Genomic DNA, 27,863 nt, shown 5'->3' on the forward strand with positions numbered 1-27,863 from the left:
TCTGCCAATTTAAATTCAATTATGGCGTTTTGTGTTGTTCGTAAGTGTCAAAACACTGCTGGGATTAAAAGGGAATAGGGTGGGATCACATTTCATGTGTAAGTAGCAAATTCACAAATAATATTATCATAGAATTAAGATATTCTATGGATATTATTTAAGAATTCGACTATTTTACCATCTGTCAGATTGTTAAATAAAATAATGTAGACAATTTAGACATTTTGCGAATATTGCCAGGGTGGTCGATTTTTTTACCCGGCTTTCTATTAATAAACCTTAGAATAATATTAAATGGTATTAATTTATTAAATTACTAAGTAATCACTAATAATCATTAAATTATTTTTTTATGTTTGCCTAATAAAAGTACATGTTTTTTTTTATAGTCCAGTCAGTAAAATATTTTCTGTGGTAAAATATAACATAATACACAAAATGATCTTATATTCGTGTTGTGTGAATAAATTGTTCGCAGTCTAGCAAAATTACGCCGCTACTTTACGCATGCGCGCAGGCATGATGTCAGATTTTTGGACACAGTGCGATGTATGCAAACATGATTCTACGCGCCTTCTTATATATTATAATTCTATGGCTATAAACATTCCCAGAGCAAAGCCTTTCATTAATATCATAAATCGGTCGAGTAGTTATTTAGTCTATCGAGGACACACATACGAACATTGCCTTTTATATATATATATATCTATCTAGATATATTAATTAATAAAATTGTTTATAATTGTCATGATATCCATAGTCAACTCATTCCACCGTGAACATAAATACATGATTTGTTCACTATTTAATTTTGTTATAATGTTTTTTTTAATAGCATCAAAACTAAAACATTCGTCAAATTTTAAATTTACACAAATAAAATAGTATGGTAATTATTTATTTTAAATTAAAAATATTAATTATTAATATTATTTTCATAAATTACTAAAATCTAGTGTATTTTGATATAAAAAAATATCATCTTAAGACAAATCTGCTAATAATCGGAGCGGGTTCATTATGTTACTTTGTTACAAATGGAGTGGGTTTATTAGGTTACAAATTTTCTAAGGACTTCCTTTTCTTTTGCGGAGGTCTAAAAAATTCTATGAAAAAGCTAAAAGCATGCGCATTAATCAATCAAATGATTGACTGTGAGATTAAAACTGCATCACTTTAAGAAAAATATGTTTTTTCCCTTTACTCTGTACAAAAAAAAATGAGCAGGGCAGAATTGACATTTTTATTATTCAATTCCCCAGAAAAAAACGAATTTGGTTTGATTAACTCCTTCCTGTTAAGTGAGTATTTGTAAAATATTCTACAAGGAACTCTTTGTTTAAAAACCGTAAACTTAATGATTAACAACATATTGTATGTAAAACATGCATATAAATAAAAATTAATAACAAACAATTTGTTGACATTATTATTGAATACAATTGTGTATTTTATTTTGAAATAATTATTGTATTATGTATTAGTCGAGGAATCACTAAATTAATGTTTTGTATAACTATCTGAATAAACACATTTCATTACATAGTATTTATTTTTAAAAGTAGATACAAATACTTCATTACCAATTTCAGTCTTTTGAACAAGTTTCTATAATTTTGGTGTTTTAATTATAATTTATTTTTGCATAATATTTATGAAAAAAAGAAATGCACCTAATTTATAAAATATGCAAATAGCAATTTAGGTATACAAATAATATATAACCCTTATGTGAAGGTAAATAATTGTCCTATAAAGGCATTCTTAGAATTCTCATTACAGATCATTTATTTCATAAGGATTATAACTTGTTGATAATAAGTACCCTGAATGCTGTGGAAATGAAATTCAAATGCCAATGTGCATTAAACCTTTGTGCCATAAATGTTGAGATTCATAGAGAATAAAAACAAACAAAGAACTAAATAACAAAGGGTCTCGTCGTGGTGTCACAGACTCTTGGGTCTGATGTCCAGGTGTGAACCCCACTCTACCACAACTTAATTAAAATATTTTTTAATTGCTAAGTTTAGTGAATGGATGAAAGTGCAAAATATTTATTTTGAGAATAATGTTGGATATAGAAGCTAGGGAAGATAGGATGAGCTGGCACGGCACCTTAAAGTGAATATTTTTATTCAATAATCACTGTTCATGCATGAGAAGATGCACAAAAATATGGAGGAAGGCATATATGTTTTAATTTTTATTTTAGGAGATAGAGGCAATATCCTCTGAACCTATTTTACAAAGCTGCCATTAGGATTGTATTTATTCAATACCAAGCTAAGGTAGAAGTGGTACTTATGCTTTCAAATTGTAAATAATTTACCCATTTATCTGATTAAATCAAATTAGAATTTTACCCATTGATAATAAATGTGCAGGTATTTGCATTTTAAAAATCATAACAGTCTGCACTATTATCATCAACAAGTAAATAACAAACAACTACATTTTACCATATTATATATTGTTTCCTAAATAAGAAAAACTGCATGGCAACATTTCAAAATGAATGAAACAAAAAACAATGAAAAAATGCAATATATGTACTATGGAAGCATACTTTCAATATTTATTATTGTGAACCACATTAAATATTTTCATAATAACCTTAACACAATAAAACAATTACATTGCAGCAAAAACGAGTTCATATCTTAATTTTTTGGTATGTTGTTTGTCTTAGCATTTCAAACTGATATCCATGCTTTTATAATTCCATGGCATCTCTGACTCTTCCTAACATCTCCAATTAAGACTTTTTTTTTACCAAATTACATTATAGTAAAACATATTTTACTCCTGTAAAGATACGATGGAAATGTTGCATGATTTATGCGTAAAATATATTTTAAATTCTCCTTTTAAAGCTTCTAATCTGCAACAGAGACTCCGATGTAGCATCAAATGACCATGGAGAAATGTCTTCACCTGAAATAAAAACATGGAATTTTAAATTAAAAGTAGTAATAGCTAATATTTGTAATCTAAACCTGTAAATATAATAATATCGGACTCGGACACTAAGCCGAGTCAGAAATGGTGAATGAAATGTCGAGGCTTCGAAATATAGCAGATGATCAGTTAAATGGAAAATTATTGTTTAACAGAATGAACATTATTTAAATAGTCGACATTTCAGTAATAACTTTGAAATATCACAAATTGTTCCTTGCATGAAATAAAAAGTAAAATCATTTCAAAACACTAAAGTTCAGTGCATATATTATCATAACCACTACACGTTACTAGTGGTCCCGATCACCGCCATTCTGCATGTTCTTGTTAGTGATTTGTGCATGCTACTAAAAACACACCAGAATAGATTAGCATAGATTTTTCCGTACTTATTTTTTTAGTTTATTATGTATATATAGTTAGCAGTTAAGATGGTCAGTAGCCTCATCATCGAGGATCGAGAGTAGGTATGGTAAGAAAAAAAAAAGAAGATATATTTCATTTAGGTAGGTATAACTTTTATTGGTGCCCTTTTCAAATTTAGTATTGCATCATATCCTGACATGCATCTGCTTGTCCAACGATAGTAAATTATTTACATAGAGCTTCTGTATTGTAAAGGTTAGATTTAGAAGCTTGTAGAATGCAGCCACTAATTCCACACTTATCAAGTAAGATTTTGGAATATTAGAGTTTTTCCTGCAATATTGTATGATAACATTGTTATCCATAACATATTTATAAGTCCCTACTGTAATTTTATTTTACAGTAAATAAGTAGGTAAAAAAGAAATGGAGCTGGGTTGGTCTTATAGCCAGAACTACAGACTCTAGATGGACTAAAAATCCTGAAATGATAACCCAGAACAAAGCAGCCAGCCATAAAAAAGTGAAACTGAGAAAATAACACTTTTGAGAAAAAAGTGAATAATCAAATCTACCCAACAGTTAGAATGTTTTTTACTTCACAAATGGTAAATAATGCATACCTTTGTTAATTTTATTTAAAAAAAAAATTAATTACGCATTTGACCAGTTTTAATGATTTTTAAAGTCTAACCTAAGATGTACATTTTACAGAAAACAGCCAGCTCTAGTAAAACTTTGATGTATTCTGTGTCATTATGTATTTAACATAATATATTATTTTGTATTAGGGTACTTAATTGTAAAAAATCGCTTAATTCATTTATTATAATAACTCAAAAAATAATTTCATTATGTGTTTATGGGATTTTGGTGAATTTTTAAGTCTGGATGACCACACAACCTGAAACATGAATTTTGGAGAAAACAGCCAGATCCAGCATTGCCAACTTTATCGATTTTGGGAGCAATCTACCAAATTCGATGGTAATTCTACCAAGTTTAAAACACAATGTAGCAAAATCGTGGCCATCCCTCTCCCCATGAAAATGAAACAATGTGATACTGTCTCTTAAATAACAGTTTTTGGCAGCGTGGCCCGTCAGAAGTAACAGCAGAATTATTTTTTTAGGAAACGATCCTAGCTGATAACAAATCTACCGAAATTAAGAGATTTATTTTTCAGCATCTACCGATTTTAGCTTGATGGAGGTTGGCAACGCTGGCAAATCCAAAGATTGAATGATACCTCAACAAAGTCTGAATGCATGAGGTGACATTTTTTATCAAAGCATGTTTTTTTATTACGGATATTTTTTAATTAATCAATTTATAAAATTATAATACTTATGAACGTATTTATCCACTTTAACTTATTTAAGAGAACTAGATTTCTGGAGGCATTAATCCTCCCATCAGTAAGTTGAAATATTTTTTGATACCTCCTAGGATTTTTTCATTTCAGGTTTTTTTTAAAGGCATCTCATCCTAAAAAGGATGATTTCTACCAAGGGTAAAATATAATGTATATGGAATTAGTAAAAATTTAAAAATTAATGAAATTATTGATAAACCAACAATATGTTTATATACCACTGATTTTCTCAAGTTGAACCGTTTGGGTAGGTGGAAGAAATTGCCTTAAGGCAATATGCCCGCCCTTATGTATATGTACCTATGTAAACTGTATATGTATATAAAGTGTTTAAATAATAATAATTATCAATATGATTGTGTAAAAATGAAAGAAGCTGAAGAAACCTTAATGCTCATTTTCTGACAAGAATCTTCCAATATCACCATATACTATCCACCAATAATTTCAGGCTCAAGGATGGAAAGGAGTGATGAATAATAGGGTAAGGAGGAGAACATACTATATCTGTCTCTTATTGGACAACCAAGTAATATGTGCTCTGGAGTCTTGTAGTCCAGACCGCATCCGCACCATGGACTTCCCACAGCATTAATTTAGAATAGATGGCTATTTGTGCTACAGAGAACAGTTCATAACCTACTAATATTCGAGCTCAATCTCTTAGATAAGTTTGTTGAATGGAACCAAGGGTCGATGGCCCCTAAAACTTGTAGTCCTTAAAAATAATATCAAGTGAGGAAAAACACCAAACTGATTTTTTAAATGTAATCTAAGTGAATTCTTTAACAAAAAATAGTTTTTTAATAGTCACTGTAATTTAAAAAAAAAAATTGAAACAATTTTTTTTGCTTTGTTTCTACGACAGGTATAAATGTGTAGGTGGACATTTTCTGCTGATTATAAAAAAATGGATTGCTGAAGTTGACTCTGGCAGTTTTCTGTTGAATGTGTTGTAATTAAGCATCAATACAGTAAGACTTTTCTAATGATGTGGGTTTTTTTTTGCAAATTGAGAAATGTCGTTTTTGTGTTCAACACTATTTTCAGAAGGTGATTATTACAGTTTTTGTATGAAAGTGGCCTGGCTGTTTTTAGCAGAACATAGAATTGATCTTTTTGCACCCGATAACATCAGTATCTCATTTAAAAAAAAGTGGACTGGCTGTTTTCTGCATAATTATGTTCGTGTCAGCAGGCCTCAGGATAGGGAGATGTGGAGATCTAAGGGGGAGGCCTTTGTCCACCATTGGACACAGGACAGCTGATGATGATGATGAAGTAGGTATTTAATAAGGTTATCATAGAAACTGTTTAAATTCGCCTTGGCAAAATAAAAAAAAAGACAGTTTTGAAAAAACTATTAAGGTGAAAAGTTCACAGAGAAATATCATTACAGATATATAGAAAAGTTTATAAATCCTTACATTTTTTAAAACCTGTATAAGGTATAAGAATTCAGATAGGAAACAGCAAAAGCAAAATATAGTTATTAGTGATACGTAATTATGTTAAGTGCGTCTCACAACAAATACTAAGTAAAACTTGGGTTCTTTAATTGAAAACACATTGTTAAATTGTAATATTATCGCAACTACACACTACATGTTATTATATCTACACATTAGTAAGTAAATAAGTGAGCACAATATTACTTTTATTATAATTGTTAATTTGTTTTATTAATACATTTAGTGCACACAAAATTTCTTGTAAAATGTGAAAAATATAATACCTTTTTAAGTGAAATATCCTATAAAATATTTACCCACCATGGCGTCCTTACAAATATTTGGCTGCTAAAGGAGGAAAGCTTCCCGAGTAAGGTCTGGACTTTTTGTTGATAAAATAAAACCAAGTTATGTGATTCAGTTTCATTTGATACTCGTCTTTTTATTAGTGATGTTGGTACAAAAAGAACATAACAATGTACAGTAGAGCTGACCCGCATTTCAGAACTTACTATTTGTTGTGAGAATCTCATTTTTCTGTGTATTCTGTTTTCTCTCATTGACATAAATAAATAATTTTAATTACATATTAAAAATGTATAACAAAAATTATAGGAATTTGTACAAAACCATAACAAATTACTGTAATAAAAACAAGAAAAAATGAAACTATCGGTCCCGTCATATATATATAAAAGGTATTTGGGTTTTTTAATTTTTGTGATAAGAATGGTTTAGTATCCCCTAAAATAATATATCTCACATAAGAATACCAATCCGCTATCACTTGAAGTTAGAGTAAAAAAGTTAATACTGTTCATAAGCAGTTAAGAGACTTTACTCTCTTCCATATTATAATTTATTATTATTACTAGTCACAAAACTAGTTTGTGACTGTCGTGACTATTTTCATATCGTCCACTTTACAGATTTGTACAAATAATAATAATTAAATACTTATTCATATAAAACCGAATTCATTAACCGTCGATATATTATATGTATATGTACATATTTGCACTTTGGAATATTCCGTGACTGCGTTCACTGCAATAAGTTTCTTTCATAAACCAAACACTTGATTGGAGTAATCTGATTAAGCCAATAAACATTGTTCTTATTCATTTTTAACACTTCACAAAAAAATTGTTTAAAAGTCACTGAATTTTCACAGATACTCCAAGAATGTTTATAATTGAAATTTATGGTACAAAAGAATAGGTTGGTGAAAGCATATGAAGGAAATCACATATTTAATTTGATTTTCCTGTAATTGTCTTTTCTTTCATGTAACATATACATTTTCTTTATGGAAATCAAATGTGTATGATTTTTGGAAAACATTTATGTTTATAATTAGCAGTAGTAAGATGTTGATAAACCCAGTTTGCAGGTGTAGGAATGATACATACTGCTGCGGTTAGAAACATCCTTGTTTTCACATCTTTGACCATTGAACCCCTCTGGACACCTGTAAATAGAACAATACTTGCATTATAATGTATAAGTATGGATAAAATATCTTGTTCATTTTAAAGATTCAATTTGATTTGCAATCAAGCTGGTACATATTCACAATTAACATAAAAAAAACAATTAATTAATATTATATATTATTTTTACCTACAATCTAGATGAAGATAGTACAATGTTTTTTTAGGATAAAGCATAATAAAGTAGAAATCAATGATATATTCCTGTATGTAAAGAGAGTGGGTACATAACATTTTGTTTTCGTTAGGCTTTAGGAAATAAATTGATTTTAATGTAAACATATTGACCTGTTTAAGTTTGAATCTCATCCAAATTCATCTGCTGATATTTAGGTACCTTAAATCTAATGTATTAATGCCTGTATTGAAAAAAAAATCTAATCTAGTGTTATAATATAAGAAAATAGGATGTTGTTTATCACATATCGGTAAATTGCGCCTTTCCCTTCTGATTTACCAGAAGCCAACTAAGATTCAGAACAAATAATATTACATTAAAATGTTATGTCTTTGTAAAGTGAATGATTTAAAAGTTAAAATTCTAATTACTTGCATGCAGCTTCTCTAACTGCTTCGAAGAAAAGGCAAGTCCCTCCATTTAGGCAGTAGGAGCTGGGATCTGCCATTGGGCAGGGTGCTCCTGATATTGCTGAAATACATTTTTTTTATTAGGTCATGTTGTATGTTACAAAATGTATTAGTACTATTAAAAAATTAAATTGGTATTATTTTTCAATGGTTCATGAATATTTACATATTTTATATTCAAATACTGGAGAACATTTTTAAGAAGGAATGCTGAAGTCTCGGTATCCCAGCCTTTGCTTAGAAATATTTAGACATGCCTACTTAAAATATTGTTAATAATAAAATGATAAATATATTGCAAGAGTGAATACTAAAATAGGACGGCCAAGAAAAGCTTGGCATAGTTAAACCTTGAAGTCTGGTTATGTCAAAAGTCTACATAATCGAAGAGGCTTGTATAACAAGATGTAGGAAAACGAAAAAAGCCGGGATCGTAAATACGTAACAGCAGTACACAAATGGGTTTCTAGATGAGCTCTTGACTTCACTGCAACCTGTATATAATATATATTGTGGTGGGTCCCTGTAAATTAGTTCCTGCCTTCCGAGCCCAGGACTTTAAAAATCCTGGCTGCTGAAGTGGAGGCTAGTGTTCTCAAACTGATTAATGTCCCCTTCCAAGCCCAGATCCTTTAAGTATCAGGCTATTAATGAAGGGGACAAGCTCTCTAAGATCCTCAGGTTTAACCTGCTCCCCTGAGGATGCGGCTTCTTTTGTGATATAAAGGATGACATTCACCGAGTGTGTATAGGTGTTTCTTCATCTAAACTGCATAACCTACACCTAGAAGTTTCAGAAAGGTTTATTCTAGCAAGGTGATTATTTAATCTGCGGTGCCCTGTAAGGGCTCTAGTGATCCCCCTCATTTGATTTCAGCTGAGCTTTATTAGGTCGTTTGCTTGCATGATCTTATTACTTTATTTGCATGGTTCTGAACAGGTATTTTTTTCCAGAGCATTATGCTCTACTTCCGGACCCATGACCTAAGTTCATCAGCAGCAGCACATTCGGGCAACACAATAGGGCTCAGGGTCTATTGAGGCTGTCTCAGCTCCCAGCCTCCCCAATTCATCACCTGTCTCGTCACTGTTGATTTTCGAGCATCTAGATACCCAAATCAATGTTATTAGATGAACTTACCACTATCTGTACTAGGGTCAGGCTGCACCGTGAGGTTTGCCCGAGATATGGCAGGACGAGCTCCCGCTTCCACAGCCCGACACTCGTAGATTCCCGAGTCCTCGGGTCGTGCGTTGCTTATCACCAATGTTGAGCGCCGCCTGTAAACACAAAATTGTTCAAAATATTTTACAATGAATTTAATAGTTATTAACATTTTTGTGAGAAATGCTAAACTCGGATATTTTTAAGTATGGTGAATGAGTGTTGCACAAGTTGAAAATGAAGATATTTAACAAAATAAAAAAATATTTTATATTACTTGTGGTATTGTTTTGTATTTAGACTAATTATTAACTTCATTTCTTAATTTTATAAATACTTTTGATGACAAAATTAAATTCACCTTAGAAGTCTAAAAAGACAATAAATTAAATTTTCTACATTCAACATTAATGAACATCAATAATGAAATAGAATTTAACATTTTCTGAAAACTAACTCACACGAATATCGTCATTGATAACTCATCCAACCACCCTACTTCCCAAAAACATTCTGCATTCCATTCAATGTTGCATCATTCAATAAATGTTCCTCTTTCTAAACTTAACTTGGAAAATGAATTAAATTAAATTTAAAAAATTGTCCAGACAAAGAGACGGGTACGTCTTGAAACCGGTAAACATAGAAAAGTCGGAAAGTGGTTATATACAAATATTTAATAACATTGTTTCAATTATGTACTCATCATTTTATTTTTTATATTGTTCCGTCGCTTTATTTTATTTAAATTAAGTGAATTTATCCAATTAGATAACAAGACTCACTATTAATTTGATTTTTTTTTTAAAAGTCTCTAATTATAAACATTTCACCAGTACATCTGTTTGTATCCAAAATAAATAAAATATTTATACCTGTTGTTTGCACAAAAAAAAAACCCTAAAATTTTCAAATATTTTTTTTTCAGTTTACTTTCACGCATCGTGGTATAAAAAAGGATTGACCCTAATATGGCTAGTTTTTTAAAAAACTAGCGCAACTAACCAAGATTCAAAAATGGTATAATATTCTAGTAAAACTAGCCACTTAAAAAAACATGCGTACTATTTCTAAACAAAAACCAAATTTCATTAATTGCTGTTGTTGATAGTAATTACCTTTACTATGTGCTCATTAGTTTTTTGTTACAAATTCTTAGAATTTCAGAATTCAGGGATTTCTAAGGATTGTGGTAGATAGCAGTGCTACTTAGGTTGCCGATACAAAAAAAAACCAGAAATATTTTAAAAATTTTGGTCAGGGTAGTTCAAAATAGTTTAGGGAGCAAAATAATAGTGAGTGTTAATTTTCGAAGCATTTTATATATTTTTTTGTAAGTAAAAAAAATGTTTTTTTTAATTTTTTTTTCTTGAGTAGTCATGAGCATGTCCACTCGCTGGTGCCCGCTTATTGTTGAATTTTGGGACAGGTTGTATAAGTGAAAAATAAAATGAAAAATGTTTTATTAAAAAAAACATTAAATGATAGTTTTACTTTACTTCACAATCAATTGTTTTCCATACGCTCTCGTCTTTCAAATCAAAATAGATTTATCCAAAATCCCGCACGTTTCTTACAGTATATATTGAGAACGGTAGTGGTTACACACACAAATAGAGACATTTACCCAAGCGTCAACTACAACCATAATACAAAATACTCTAATAGGGATCTGATACTAAGTGAAGGGGTCAACACTGTTCTGGCATCGAGACAACAATATTACGTAGGCAAAAAGGTCCATAACCTTTTGCCAGAATCGTGGAAAGACGGGAGTGTTGTCAAGTTGCGGAAGGTGTTGACCTCGCTCTTTCATGACATTGGTCATAGGGAGTCAAAAAATTTGATGCATGCCACGGATTGGAGATTCTTACTGGATGTCGAAAAAAAAAAAAAAAAGGAATAATTAAAAAATATATATTTATAGATGGCAACCATGAAGTTTCGCATAAATAAATTGTCTATGTTTTTATGAATGTATGTATGTGTATGCGCATGGGTGGGTGTATGTGTGTGTGTATATATGTGTGTATATATATATGTGTATATATGTGTATATGTGTATGTATATGTATCAAAATGTGTATACGAATAAGTTTATATTTTATTTGTCTGTACTCTCCATTAATTTGTTAACTATTATCATATATTAGAATGTGATTGCCTAGCTTGGAACTGGGAATGTACCCTTGTTAGCTGGGCAAAGTGAAAGTCAAATTGTTTTTTGATAAAAGGTGTAAATAAATACATAAATAAATAAAATTAAACTATGGTTAAAAAAAAAGCATTCGCTTTACATGCTCAAACCGCCGCTACCAACCAACTCCTTTCTCTTCAAAATAAAATGTTAATTTCCTCCCTTAGCGAGGCTCTCATGTATGATACATAAGTATTAAAAAGTAATTATTTTCACCATCATGCTCCTATCTGCACCAGCGCTGCTATTCCAAACGCTCTCGCGGCCGTGAGAGCGTTCGGAATAGCAGCCCAATGGTGCACGGAGCCCTGTATTGGTACACCGAATGCAGCGCACGGTCAGGCGGGGAATAGTGTAACATGGGGTACACCATAACAGTAATATTTCCTTTATTTTTCTTCATTGCATTCAATGAGAATTCAATATCCGCTATCTCAATGCAGATATAATTACAGTGGAATTCCTTCGAGAATTGACAATAAATAACAAAAATCTAAATAAACTGAAAATACTGACTTTTTGACTTGCAGCCGTATCCGGTTGGTGGTGAGAAGTGGGCGGCCATCGCGGTACCACGCCAGCGTGGGCGGAGGCCGCCCCCGAGCCTGACAAGCCAGCCGGACCCTGGAGCCCGCTGTGACCCGCTGCGGCCGGAGCCCTACTACCCCTGGGGGGCGCCCAACTGAAAAAAAATACAATTTTAACCAACGCGCTGACAGGATACATGGCATTAGTAGCTAACACATACGTATGCACTGATTAAAAAATAGATCTAAAAAAAGGGAAAGTAAGAGTGGATAATGGATTTACTAGGTATTTACAATTGAACATCATATAAAGGGCTATATTGAAAGGTTATTTGATTATTGATTTAATGGGTAGGACATTTAAGCCTTTCTAAGGTGAAATATATCATATAATTTACTTTTAATCCTTTATTATTTGTACATAAGATTCGAACTCCTGTAGGGGAGCGGAGGGTTATACCGTACATTTAATTTTAAACGTTATTTTATTGGAATATATTTAGTACAATGCTTACTTTTATGTACCAATTTACCCTTAATAAAGTCATTTTTTTCATGACCAAAGCTTATTTATATGCGACTACCACGATAGGTACCCTAAAAATTAATAATTTGAAAAAGTAGGAACGGAATCACAAGACACTTGCGTGTAATTCGTACATCGTTCGTCTTATTTCTTAGATTCTTTCAAGGCTAAACAAAGCGCGATTAAAGGAATTTTTACAAATGAATAAATGATTATATCAATCAAACCTTTATTACAGTTTTTACAAAGGTACATTCATCCGCTAATTTCCACTTAACAACAAAGCGTTTATCTGTTATTTGTGGCGTCCATCTACTCCCAACCGAAAGAATATGTCAATTGGATATAAACATAATGTCTTTAAATGCTCTTTTTGATGCTTGGCAATCTTCTTTAAAATTGCAATTTTTTTGAATTTTTTTCCCTTTAATCCGTCAGCTGTTAAAATATTCTTAGGTTATACCCGATCACTGGACTACTCAGTTTTTATCAAGTCATGGTAAATTTAATGTTTTTTAAAAAATATTGTTGATTCCCTTTCGTGCTGCTACGGATATCCTAATCAATCTTCTGAACACATCCTGTGGTTTTGTCCGTTTCTCCTCTCTATGATTACCGAATGGAGCTTCTAGCTACTATCCGTGGCCCTGTTATAGCTCTTGTTGGATATACAGATCTGGTGGCTTCCAAAAAGATGTTCAGAGTTTGTAAAAAGTTTTGTAATCATTTCGGCGAATTGATCATGTCCAATCAATTGAATCCCAGTCAGTGAAGAGTTCACTTCCTTCTTTTCTCAATCCAATGAAGTGCATATTATGTACTTTTGGATTATCTTCTTCTAGCACAAAGTTGCTAAGGCTAACAGATTACAGAGATCTCCTTCGGGCAGCTTTTCTCGTTCGGCAACAAGAAATTTTTCGGTGTATGTGGCCACCGTCAAGGAGACTTAAGTCCTCGGATGCAATTCGCGGTATGTGGTGGACAAGCTGTACGGTATTACCCTCTGCTCCTCTATATTGATTAAAGTTGCGATTAAAATTAATTAGGTGATTTACAAATTTGGAGAAGATTTTATTCGGAATAATCAAATAACCCCGAATAGAAATCCCCTCAAACCATATAGGTGCCTACCCATTGGTTCAAAAATTAAATCATGAATTAGCATTTTGTGATAATATTTGTGAATAGAATTGTGAATATTTTTTGCACCGCATCAGAGGTCAATATGCCCAGTTACGGTAGTAATTGCCTTCATTAACATTAAGTCAGGGCACATAAAAAATATGTTCATGTGCAGATACGTCCATAATGTGTAAGCATTCAGAGGCATTTATGCATGCAATCGTTGATGTTCTGAATATTTACTAATGTAAATTGATTAAAGATTCTGAGAAATAAAGTAAATTAGGAAAGGACCTCACGTGCCCACTTACAAAGCAGCCTACTCCCACTACGTGAGCATTCATTTGTAAAATCTGCACTTTATTGTTGTGGTTGGAGCTCGTAAAAGCTTTTGAATAATAGTCGTTTGTGAACGTATACCTACATTTAAAAATTGTCATGTTCAGAATATATATATTTTTTGTATTTATTACAAAGAAACATAAGCAAAATGAATGCAATTTTTTAAATTATATGTGTTAAGCAGTTTCAGAATATTGATTTTTTTATGTTAAAAAAAACATCCAATTTTCAGCTGACGGTTATCACGCTTAGTGTTAAATACTGGAATTCATTTTTTAAATTTTTGCCGTTTGTTTATAAACCTGTCTCTTTTTTTATTCCTGTAGACAGTAAATGATGCTTCCTTAACTATTTTTACAATTCGTGTGGCTTGACTGACAAGGAAACCCTTTGATGGAAAGTAGGATGGCCTCCTGAATAATTTAAGTGTCTCCTTTTGCTTATAAAATTATCTTATATGGGTATGCATGTAAATTGTTTAGTCATTCGAGGCTCTATCAAATTATCTCACTTAATCAAATCCACATAACATGTTGCGCAATTATAAAATTCTGGTAAATACCAGAATTTTATATTTTTTAGCAATACAAACCCAAAAATTGGTAAAAAATATAATAATTGTAAAACGTATTTGGTTAAATAAAAAAAGTCTTAGCAAGCTATCGGTGGTGACAAATAAAACCATAACTCAAGATCGTTTTTATTTGGTTAAGTTTAAATAAACAGTTCACGTATAAAATACATTTCTATTTTAATCTAGACGGGGGAGAAATTGAAATATCCGCTCAGAAAATTCTAAAGGATTTTAAAACGCAGTGCCAATGCAAGTCGAAATTTAAAACAAGTTCTTTTTTCTCGGCCAAGCTCCCAAATCTGAGTGATACATGCCTTAATTTACTAAAGTTATTGTTGCAATAGATATGAAAGAAAGTGTTGACAAAATTTAACGAGCGGATCACAAGCAAGCAACTTAGAGACCGGGGCTGAACAATTAAATGATTTATTTAATTTTAAAACACACGTAATTAATTTAGTTTGTAAGAATTATAGAATTAAGAAGAGTTCAGAAAGAGCGTAGAATCATATTTGAATACATCGGACTGTGTCAAAATATCTCCCCGCTTTGTCCCACTTTCGCTACGCGTGAAGTGGCCGCGTAATGTTGCCAGATCACGAAAAATAAAATCATACTGCAAGTTTTTTTTGTTGATAAGTCATCATCGTCACCATCACTATTTCCTTTTCAGCGCCTAAAGGTTCATTGGTATAATAACCGCAGCTTATCTTGGTATTTTTTTGTTACTTGAAGGTAAGAAGATCAGTCTTACGTTTTAAAAGCCAGCCCAGAGACTATGGTAGGGAGTGTAAAAGCGCGATTTTAAATAAATAAATCATTTCAACCATGCCGGGAATCGAACCTGACGTAAGCAAAAATATTCTAAACAAAGTTTCGGGTAGTAACGCTGTTTAAAACATTTTTGCGTTATTGTTATTAGAAAGGTACTTAATAGTTTTAAGGTGTTCTATAAAAATGTGTTTTCTCACTTTTTTGTTAAATTTTTACATAGAAAAAAAATATAATAAAAATGCTATCACCTTTTTTTGTTCTATTAAGTACTTCTTGTGTATCAAACTTAACAGCTAAGTTGAGTAATTTATCATATTTTTGAATAATGTGCATTATGTAAGACATCAATTATCATCATCCCAGTTTGAGGTTGGTGTGCCTTAACGCATTTTTGCATAACACTCTCCATGTAGGTACCTACTTAAGAATAATAATCCAAGGGAAATTACTAATGTGTCGAGAAATGGACCAGACGAGCCGCGGAAGGAAGATGAGTCAGGTGAGTCAGGTCGTGACAGTGTTCCCTGTTGCCGGCCTAGAGTGTGTCTAGGCAGTGTGGGTAGACCTCGCACCGTGCGGAGTGTGGAGTGCGGAGTGCGGACGGTGACCGCACGAGAGATGGAGAGATGCCAAGGAACTGAATCTTCGCTTTTCTTCTCTCTCTACAGTCTACACTGATGCGTATTCCCACACTACACTTTTACCGGCGCGGCGGCGGCGTTCCCCGTCGCTTATTAAATCGAGCGCATTTTCTTGAAAAACCGCCAATTTTTTTTACTAGTTTTATTGAGGCCTTGAAAAACAGATGATCGTCTGGCCGCGGCGATTTGAACAGTGTAAAATCGTTTACGTTTTGTTTACTTGGCAATGCGTACTACGTTTACGAACTCCGAATTAACGTAATGCCTGCATTGCCGGCAACGTACCTACTGTATCATATAGCTTTACGATTATATTGTAACTCGGATGCATACTAATACTCGTCATCATTATTATTCTCCTTCGATCATCTATTGCATGAAGGTAAGATCGGTCCTACGAGGGTTGCTATTCAAGTTTTGAGATATGGCAACACCAGTGTGAATATGTTAAATCTGACATTGTCATCGTAAAGTTTCCCATTTCAAATGGTAAACGTAATCATAACGTTTTGTCATACGAGGGATATTTGTGTTGTTTACAGATACTAGAAAAATTAATTTTGCTAAAAAATGGAACTAAATAATGAACATTTTTGTGCGATGATTTTCTATGACTTTCGACGTGGATTAAATCGACAATAGTGTGCCGATTAACTAGCTGCGACTTTTAATGATGAAGCATCATCTCGAGCCACCGTGTTTGGCTGATTTTCCGAATTCAATCGTGGTCGCACTTTCGTTACAGGACGAATTTCGTGAAGGTCGTCCAAAATCTACTGTTGTGCCAGAAAAACACGATGCTTGGCGTGAACTGATATCGCAAGATCGTCGTGTGACATACCGCGAGATTAAGGCATGCTTAGGCATTAGTTCCACTCGCATACATTCAATATCGCATAAACATTTGGTCATCAAAAAGATTTGTTCGTGTTGGATACCGGAAACAAGGGAAACCAATTGCAGAAGACGAATCATTCTCCACCACGACAGTGCAAGCTATCATACATCAGCTCAAACAAGTGAATTTTTGAGCATTCAAAACATCAGATTGATAGGTCATCCGCCGTACAGTCCTGATTTGGCACCCAATATTTTTTTCTTATTCCCGCAGATCAAAAATAAATCGCGAGGTCAAAGTTTTTCGACGCCTGAAGAAGCGGTTGATACGTTTAAATCACATGTTTTGGTGGTACTTCAATCGGACTGGAAAAAGTGCTTCGAAAATTGGTTCAAACGCATGCAAAAGTGTATTGATCTTCAAGGAGAATATTCTGAAAAACAATAAAGCCATTTTCGATTATAAATATTTGTTTTTACTTGTCTATCTGAAAACTTGAGGAGCAACCCTCGTATACTTTAGGTGCTAGTCCAGAAATAATGAAATACTGCAGTTTAAAAAACTTTCAAAATCAATATTTCGTCGTATTGGGGAAACAAGCTTCTATCAAACAAAACATGTTTTTTTTTACATATATACCCATATATATTTTAAGTAATAAATAAATAAATAAAAAGAAATATTAGCGTTCTTATAATTTTCCCAAATATTAAAATTTTTCTGGCCATTTCCAACGAGTTGTATATAACTAACTATTTTTTTAAATTTTTTTTTATTTATTTAAATCTTAAAATAGGGCACACATATCAAACATATTGTTATGTGTGTTCTAATAATAACATTGCAAATATATTTAATTTATAAATTGTTTATCACATATGTCTTGACCATTATTTTAAATTTTGATATGTTTTTTTCTTCATAAATATTTTTTTCCATTTCGTAATACTTTTTAATTGCTTTAAATAAAATTGAATTTTGTGACTTTGCTTTTTTCCTAAATGGAAGTCTAATTTTGTTCTTTTCTCTAGTATTGTGATTGTGTTCATGCTGGTTCCGATCAATTTTTTTTCAAAATTCAGTTTTTTTATTAGAGTTTATAATTTTATGAACAAATATCATTGTATTGTAAAATATTCTTTGTTTATATGTTAATAATTTCATTTCATTTACCATCGACTTTACCCTCGTATATCTGTTTTTTTTCAAAATGATTCTAAAGGCTTTATTTTGTAAATGGAATTTGTATTAGGAAATGTAAATCAAGTTGGGATAGAATGGGTTCGAACCTCGAACCCCTGATCCTCTACTAACACTAGCCACGAGACCACAGCACGATTCAAATATGAAGATTTAAATATCGGTTCTATCTGCATCAAAATTTTAAAGAAAAACGAAATCAATCCTTAATTATTAAGTTTATTAAGATAAAATTAATAAAAAATATGAAATAAAATACTGCATTCATTACAAACTTTCATATTAAAAAAATATGAATCTACGTAGAACCTAGTTTCCCCAATGCGACGTATGATATAAAGCGTGTATGCGCATGGGTGTATGTAAATATACATGTGTGTGTATATATATATATGTGTTTGTATGTATATATGTGTATGTATGTGTATGTATGTATATATGTATATGTGGGTTTGTATATGTATCAAAATGTGTATACGAGTAAGTTTATATTTTATTAGTCTGTGCTTTCTATGAACTTGTAAACATTATCATGTATTCAAATGTAATTGCCTAGCTTAGAACGGGGTATGTTTTCTTGTTAGCTGGGCAAATTAATTATAAACTTGTATTCATGATAAAATGTATAAATAAATTAATAAAATAATTTAAAATACTTGGCACACTTCCACTTATTTATATAGCATCTTCAGACTGGTAAATATTTATTTTATTTATTATGGTTCACAAACAATAAACAATACATTTGACATTAGTATAATAATTACAAATTTTTCGTCAATTATGTGTAAACACAGCATACACAAATAAAGAAAAAAAAGTTGAAATGAGTTTTTTTTTAAATTGGCTAGCTTAATTGAATGCTATGACTGTTATAAAAGTTATTTATTTATTTTTGCACCACAACAGGCCAGGAGGCCTAATTACAGTGGTGAATTACATCACAAAACACCCAAGCTTGAGAAAAATCACATTTAAATATTTGTGTTCTCACCGGGAATCGAACCCGGAACCTTTCGTGTGTGAGTCAAGCGTATTAGCCACTACACCACGAAGGCCGCCAATAACCGTTTATTACAAATTATTTTACCTAACTTACATAAGTGACTATTTGATTTTGTAAATTGCGTTACAGTTTTCCTATAATTATTTAACGTATCGTTAAAGATATCAATACCAGCATTACTTTCTACATTGTTATACAATCTTAAAATACGTGATAATGCATTGAAGTGCGTCATATTATTATTGAAGGTTGAAAGATAAAATGTTCTGTACGATCTCAATCGCCGACTGGGGACATTCAGGGGTACATTCTCTGAACAAAATATAGAATCAACATTACAATGAATAATTTTATAAAGATATATCGAGTCTAAAATCTGTCTCCTAAATTCCAACTTATCTAGATCAAAATGTTGTAGATCATAAGACTGAAGGGTTCTGCTCAGGTTACATAAATTACAGAGTATTTAAATAATTTAAACCAAAGTATTATCTTTAGTGAGTAAATTGATAAAAAAAAACAAACCGAAAACGATACGAATACAATAATATTTCAGTTCAAAAGAAAGGGGCAATGGTGTTGGTGGTACTTTACAGAGTAAGGGTTGATTTAACTCCATAAAAAAATAATCGAAAGAAAATCAAACGCCTTCAAACCAAAAATTCTGATAAATTTGAAACAAATACGAGTATTATGTTACCAGAAATTAAAAAAAGTAAAAACAATAATAAATCAACACTACAATAAATATTAAACGATTAATTTTACTACAATATTTGAGTTTGTCCAAATGTTAAACCAGCGAATGACAGATCATTAGCTTTGTAAATTCCTAGACTTCCATATTCCCTTCTTTAAGGCATTTTCTATCTCTGTTGTGATTTGTTAATCTTGATTTTTTTTGCTCGTAGTGAAAACACGCATTCATTTTCTCTTTGAGTAAAAAAATAAGTTTACTATTTCATGTTGCAAAGAAAAATTATACACAGCGTGTAATGTGGCCACTTGAACCAGCCAATGACAGGTCATAAGCCCCGTAAATGCCGAGATTTCCATATTTCCTTCTCTAAAATATCCTCCATCTCTGTTGTTATTTGTTAATCTTAATGACACCCTAGGAGGTGAAATCCAGTCTTTTGTCTACAAACATTTGGACAAACTCAAAATATTGTTATTAAACCAACGGGTCCACGAAGCAATACGAAAATTGGAAAATTGTTTTCATCAATTACCTAGTATGTGAAATAATTCAATCAGATGAATATCTTCACAACAATAAAGGTTTTTAACTTCACTAAGATAAAAAGATTGAATAATTTAAGAAATGCGGATGTTTAAGCATAGGCAAAATGGTGAATCTTAGGCAGTGTGTTAAGTGGCCATTTAAACCAGCCAATGACAAGTCATAAGCCCTGCAAATGCCGAGACTTATTCTATATTTTACCATATTTTATTCTCTTTAATACTTTCTACTGTTGTTATTTGTTAAAAAATATTTTTTACAATTTCACTCTGGGCGTATCGCATACGAAAATATCAAATACTTTCTTGTCGCGTCTCCTAAATGTTGCGTCTTTCAATAGACGAGAAGAGCTTGTATCAAATTACTGAACTATTTTATAATCTTAACTTTTTTTTAAATGTTTAAATGTCCACGTTTCCTCAACTCTTCCATCTGTTGACTGTTGTGAAGTAAAATAGCTGAAACCTTAATAGACGTGGATGAGATTCACCTGGCTGAATTATTTCCCCTACTAGGCAACGCCTGAAAATATATTCTTAAATTTTTATACTTTTTATACCTGTTAGTTTGATCAACAATGTTTTGAGCATGTCCAAATGTTTGTAGATAGGCTTGTATTTATCATAGAGAGTTATTAAGGTCTAAATTTAATGGAACAAAGAAAGAAAAAAATTTTTAGAAGGAAATATGTAAATCTAGGTATTGAAATGGCTTAAGACCTGCGTGGCTGGTTTAAGTGGCTACTTTCTACTCTGTGTAATATTCACCATTCTGCCTATATTAAAACATTCTTATTTCCTCAACTCCGTTGACTGTTGTAAAGTAAAGAGCTAAAATCTTTTTGGATTGAAATTTGTCTGATAATTCTTGCGGATGTATTTCGTAAAAGCTTTTTGTACTTCTCCGGAGTACACAAATATTAAATTGACACAATTATTAACAGTGGGTACTGAAATATTCTTAAGAAAACGTTTTCAATATTCAAGTTACCTTCTAATCTCGTGAGGTGTTTTTTTTTACTAAGTTTTACGAATTTAAGAATTACCATTATCACGAGACGCAATTGAGTTTATCAAATATTAAGAAGACTGTGGAAGAAAGTGCACTTAGAATTTAAAATGTACTCAACGTCAGTGGCGAAGGGTGATTTTATTTACAGGTAATCTATAAAAAAAAATCATTTATTTGTACCTACATATTAGGTACATAATACCCATATATAATTTTAGTGATGTAAACTATAAATTTCTATTTTTTCTGTGGTTCTGTGTGATACAACAACTCTCATCAATGAAATCAACTCAAACGACGTAACTTTGTGATATATTGTGTTGCTATATTATCCATTAATTTAACACGTAACTTATTTAAACGTTTGTAAAAAATAGTACAATGAATTCAGTCATTTAGGTATTCTCATGACTATTGAAATTTCAACTGGCCGATTTGTTCTAGAAATTAATAAAGCCAAAAACAGCCACGTCGAGCGCCACATGTGTTGCGGGTCATATCTCAAAAGTATCATAACAAAAAAAAATAGTCCTTGAGAAAAAATGTTTGAAATACTGTTTTCCAAATCACGAATCTTTAAAGAATTTGTGTAATCTGCAAGTTTACTCTAGGAGAAAATTCCACCACTGGGTTTAAGATGTTTAAAATATAGTACACTTACTCGTATTTGTATGAAGAAATAAGCTGGAGTAATTGGCTAGTTCCTTGGCTTATTGCTGGCGCTGGGAGCGCTTTATTAGTATTTGAAGAAATATACAAATGGTGGCAATGCTTTATAGGAAAAAGTAATTATTTGTTTGTTTTTCTGCAAATAAAGTTACCGTAAAACATTATTATGGATATTCAAATAAACTGTTTAGCTGCGCATAATCGCGCATAATACACGGTTCTCCCCTGCTCAACGTAATATGTAATATGAATTTAATGTTTATTATCTATCTAGTTGTTATATCGAATAATAATGCTTAAACTTTAATCTGAGCCATTTTTCATACAAGTATAATATCTATCAACCAAGTATTCAGTTTATACATTTACTTTTTCTCATGTATATAGATACAATATATTATTTATTTTTTTGTATTGATTAATATAGTAACATAACTGATAAATGTTTTTTTTTATGTACAATCTACTTTAATAATTTTTAAATATTTTAACTGTAACTTTCTAAAAAAGAGACTAGCTCTTGTGCTTGGAAAGTGACTTTCACTGTTAAATTTATTTATGAATTTGAAGTTATATAATTTCGAATATACTCGTACATGAGAAAAAAATTAAAACTATACGAAATAAAAAGAAAAAAATAATAAAATAATATGATAATACAGTAATATTAATTAAAGTAGAAAGCTGTTTTTACTCGGGTTCAAAAAATTTCTTTAAATTTGAACTGATATGTTATTTTATATATTTTGCTTCGATCACATAACTGAGCATGAAAGCATGCACAAAGAACTCGCATTCTGTCTAGGAATTGCTGGAGCAACTTTTAACACGATGCGTGTTGTCTGGAACTCCAGTCTATACTCGGTCAAAACGAAATGCCGATTATTCAACATTTGTATAATGCCGGTACTCCTAAATGGATGCAAATCTTGGCACCTTACCAAAGCTCAGAACACCAAACTTCTGAGTTTTGAAAATAAGTGCTTGAAGAGAATATTAGGTAAAGGGTGGTTCAATTTTATAACTAACTTTATTTAAATTTTAAATTAAAGTCCGAGAACGGACGCAGCAGCCTCCTATAACAAGCGTCTTGAGGATGCGGCAGCAGACCTGGCTTGGACACGTGCTGTGCATGCCTCAAGAGAACCTAAACCCGAGTTGCCTCTTCTTCAAAATGGCGAGCTCACGACGTTCTGAAAGGCCGTCGATGACGTCGATGATAGGGTCTCCCGGAGGCGACTGGTGATGTCCATATGCTCCACTTAGGAGCGGATGTGGAAAAGAAGAAGATAGATACATTATTTATGATACATTTTTTTTTTACGCTGGTAATAATTAATTTCAAGTCAGACACATCAAGATTCAATAATTATTGACAACCAAACTCAATAGCTTTAACGAAAATGTAAAAACATTTGCTCGGTTCTATGCGAAGTTATTCTGCCTCTCTCAATTACATTTTCTCCACGAGCATAGGAGAAAAATAGCAGGGCGATATTTAATTTAAGTAAATAGAAGACGCCATATATCGTCGAGCATGTGTCGTGTCTCTACTTTGGGAACTGGGGTATATAGAACATGAGGGGACGCAGACGGGGACACTTCGGGCAAAATTTGACATAACACCGCCATTGGGTTAATGACCCGACGCTTATTTACGGAATGGCCACGCTTCATGTTAACCGCAGACTGAGAATTATGCTCGTAACTGATTGTCCTCTACTATTTACGCTTCAGGAATCTGTTTCAAGAGGCAAATGACGCTGAAGTTCTTATCATACATTGTAATACCTAACCCTTACTGTAACAAGGTTGTCGCCCTAACAGTTACATGGGTTATTCTGAAAAAAATATGTAAGTGTACAATATTAAAATGAAATATAAATTGAATACATATATTTACATAAACGTTTCCCATTACGTAAAAGAAAAAACAATTTTTGAGTTCATAATGGTCTTTAAATAACAATTTTATATCTAAAATCCCGAATTTCTTAAACAATTGTACCGTGTGAAAATAAAATAAAACTTTGATAATTGATTTTTGTATTTTTTCTATTGGTAAAATATTTCTTTTAAAAGCACCACCCCATCCGATTATTCCGTACTGTAATAAGGATCAGGCTAGTCAAAATAAATTGATTTTATTTTTTGGATGGTTAATATATTCCTTAATCTAATAAATATACATATAAGTTTTCTCATTCTATTTACAATATTATTTATTTGCTCCTTCGATTTTATATTTTATCAATTCGATTTGGAGGCAATTATCATTGCGACATATCAGTCAACTGACATCCTTCATTGCATTTCGTAGTGTGGATATAAAATTTTATAGAAGTTTAATTTTATAACTTGTTTCTTCAATGTGAAAGTGATGTAATATGTTTTTTCAGTGTTCAGACACAAAATATTATCATCAAACCATTATTTTAATTTATATATATAAATGTTTGATTTTATTTGTACATGTCCCATGAAGATCCTGTTATAATAAGTACGGGGACATAGCTGTAATAATCCCGAATCAAATATAATAAATAATAAATAAAATAGGTCCAATTACTGTTCCTTGAGGTATCCCAAAATCTGAACAGATTATTTTATTACTAAAAGTGTCATTAAGTTTCACTGTCTGTTGACGTTTTTTTTAAGTAACTTTGGACGCGAGATATAACATTTCCGCAATCAATTTTAATTTGTAAATTAAAAAGTTTATTGTGAGATGTACTGTCAAAAGCTATTCTTAAGCCCATACAAATACCTAAACACTTATCACCATCGTCGAAACTTTTATAAATGGGTGAAGTTAAGCTAGCATCGTGTGTGCTCGTGCTTTCTTCAAAACCATAGATAAAGATGAAGGAGACTGATACATTTTCAAACGTTTGCAAACGATGTAAAACATTTGCGAATCAAATACATGAAATTAAAAAATAACTTAATGTTTTAAATTTAAACGGCAGCCCTGGCTGTTTGTTGTGAAGTTACAATAAACGTTTTTTTCCTCAGGTCTGTATGCTGCGCTATGATCCTAACGGTGCTATGATACTAACGTTTCCTATCACTGTCGACATAAAGGGGTTTAAACTGGGTGATGGATTTATTTATTTATACTTCCCCTTGCCCCTACCTCGTAGACGATGAAGGGAGAGGGGTTAGAGCGACAGTAAAAGGGACATTGAAAGTCGTAAATGTAAATATTTGTTCGCGCTTTTCCTTACTGAATTTGGTTAGTAGAGGAAGAAATATAATCAATTGGTAATGAAAAAAAATGCTCGCTTGTATGAGTGAATCCGAAGAAAGACATTAAGTCTTTAAAACGGATTCGGGTATGTGGTGGATGCTTTCAATGTGCTACGATCCATAGCTGTAATTGGGTCTCGTTTAAACAAAATATAAAAAATACTCTAAATGTGAAAGTTTTTTCACTGAAATGTAAATATGAACGTTAAACGGTTTCTAAGTTGACTCTTGATCATGAAACAGGAAACGGAAAATGTTGATCAACAACCTTGATCATTCGCCACACAAAATAATGTAAAGTAGGTGCCTAATACGTAACTACACAGTAGTGTCTAACAGCCGGCATCAATAATCGAGTGAGACTGACGTTAATTAATCGCCATGCGCCAGCACGCCAGCAGTCACCGGTTTGCGATTCACACATTGCGAGTTGCGAGTATCATCATACCAGTAGAACGGCGAGTGTAACAAAGGCCACGCGATTAAATGCTCGCAGCCGGCAATTGATTGTCGAGCCAAAAATTGTCGCAGACAGACGGGCGCGCGCGTCGCGTCGGCTGGCTCTGTACGTGTGATATTCGCAGGACATGGACGTTCGTCAGTCGTCACGGTGGCGGTGATAGCAGCTTCGTAATCGTAACAAGGACCATTGCCATATGAAAGTTATCAATCAAATATTTATGTACATCGATTGCTCAGTTCGCAAGTCAGACAAATCAATCGAATAAATTTGAGGTAAAGAGGTACCCGTGCAGTTTTATGAAAACAATTCTCACACTGTGTAGGAGACTGTTGTAACTCAAAATTGCTGATTTTACAGGAGAGCGAAAATTCAGTTTCACCATACATAAAGTTATTATTTTAAGAAAAAGTAATAGGTTTTTTAGTATTTTTTATGATGTATTTGTTGTAGGTACATCAGGATTAAATGAAAATGTTGTTATTTTTTATAAAATAAAGGATATATAATGAAAAAATCAATATATGAAAGGTGAAGTAATTGGCATAACTTTTCAGGTATTTGTGATAGAATTACGACGGTTTTAGTCAAATATGCAGAGCGAAATTAACGTTTTGACTGTGTCCATAACTTAAAATCTATAAATTTTAAGTAACATCAGTCTTCTACTCAGTATGCGAATTTTTCTCTCTGACTGAAGACTGACTACCCAAATAATAAGGAAGTTCAGTGGTTTAAAAAAAAAAAAAATTGTAAATAGACTATTAAACTAAGGCATTTTTTTTTCTTTCAATTTTTATATATTGTATTATCGTGTTATCAGCGCTATGATTTTTTAAAGTTTTGTATTTCTGAAATAATAATCGTTCAAAGTAGTTCATTTTTATTAATTTTTACCGCGCGCAAGAAAAAAAAATGTATTCCAATTTCCGTAGGGCTGAATTTCCTCATTGCAAAATACCATTAACAAACTTTTGATTCCGACAAACTTTCGCAAGATTTTCTTCCATTTCTCTACATGAGGGATTGCGGATACTATCCATGCGCTTATTCCACTGAGTATGCTTCGTTATAATTTATAAACTAGATGTTTTTATTTTTTTAATGTTTTTTGGATATTTTTTATTTATTACTCTAAGGTTACAACAGTGTTAAGACCAAAAGGGATGTGTTTTTATTTTTTTAATGTTTTTTATATATTTTTTATTAAATTTTTTATTGATTAACCCTTATGGGTTGTAACATTTAACAAAACATTTTTACTTTTAAAATTCATATTCTTCTCATAATGATATTTTTAACATCCTTTGTAAAGGTTGTCTGAGTCTTTTGTTTAGTTTTTTCTTGTAGTTAATTGTATAATTTCAGTCTCCGGTTTATTAGTCTCGACTGTCCTTGTCTCGTTTTAGAAAGTTGTTCATGATATTTTTCTGATATTCTCGTATTGTGTCCATGTTTACTCCAATTTTTTTCAAGTTTTAGTTCTTCGTCTACAATTACATCAGTGGCTAATTTATGAATAAATTTAAAGGATTCTAGTTTAAAGAGTTAAGTTAAATTTAATTGCTTTTTTTGTATTTATTTTTATTTAAGAAGGTAAACACGAGCAAAAAATATAAAAGGCAAAATAATGAAACCCACTAAACCGCGAAACTGGCTCGTTAGCAGGTTTCTTTTTTTTTCTTTACAAAGAAAAACGTTAGAGAAATTAAATAAATTTAAAAAGAAATATACACATTATTAAGAACTAAAAGCATACTTATTTTTACACAAAAAATATTTACAAAAATGTAATAACATGACTGTTAACATAAAATAATAATCAATATAAAGCCTTGATACATATTAGTGGTTAAAATGTTTTTTTCTTAAAAGTTTTGACAACATTTTCTTTAAAGATTTTCTTAGGAATCTTATTGAATATTTTAGGAATTGTGTGAAGTGTCCTTTGGCTATACTTGTTAACAAACCTCGGTACTGACAAGTCTTCACGTTGTGCTAGCCTTGTTTTATGTGTATGTGTATACCTTTTCTGGTACTTACTATCAAATTGTTCGTTCTTTTAAAGAGTTCTTTAGT

The 27,863-nt window shown here is 31.7% G+C and overlaps 1 protein-coding gene across 1 annotated transcript in view; it reads right to left on the reverse strand.

Moving 5' to 3' along the window:
* Nucleotides 1-2,554: 2,554 nt before the first annotated feature.
* vn (membrane-bound neuregulin protein vein) overlaps nucleotides 2,555-27,863 on the reverse strand; it is a 150,294-nt gene continuing 124,985 nt past the window's right edge. Inside the window, exons 2-6 of the mRNA XM_088223674.1 lie at nucleotides 12,119-12,284; nucleotides 9,382-9,521; nucleotides 8,202-8,301; nucleotides 7,572-7,630; nucleotides 2,555-2,940 (exon numbers count right to left, since the gene is read on the reverse strand). Coding sequence (XP_088079800.1) covers nucleotides 2,861-2,940; nucleotides 7,572-7,630; nucleotides 8,202-8,301; nucleotides 9,382-9,521; nucleotides 12,119-12,284 — 545 coding nt within the window. The 3' untranslated portion in view covers nucleotides 2,555-2,860. The remainder of the gene's footprint in view (nucleotides 2,941-7,571; nucleotides 7,631-8,201; nucleotides 8,302-9,381; nucleotides 9,522-12,118; nucleotides 12,285-27,863) is intronic.

This window comes from Micrasema longulum, unplaced genomic scaffold, assembly GCF_059751315.1.
Source record: "Micrasema longulum isolate JH-2025_06_02 unplaced genomic scaffold, ASM5975131v1 h1tg000024l, whole genome shotgun sequence".
Taxonomy (NCBI): domain Eukaryota; kingdom Metazoa; phylum Arthropoda; class Insecta; order Trichoptera; family Brachycentridae; genus Micrasema; species Micrasema longulum.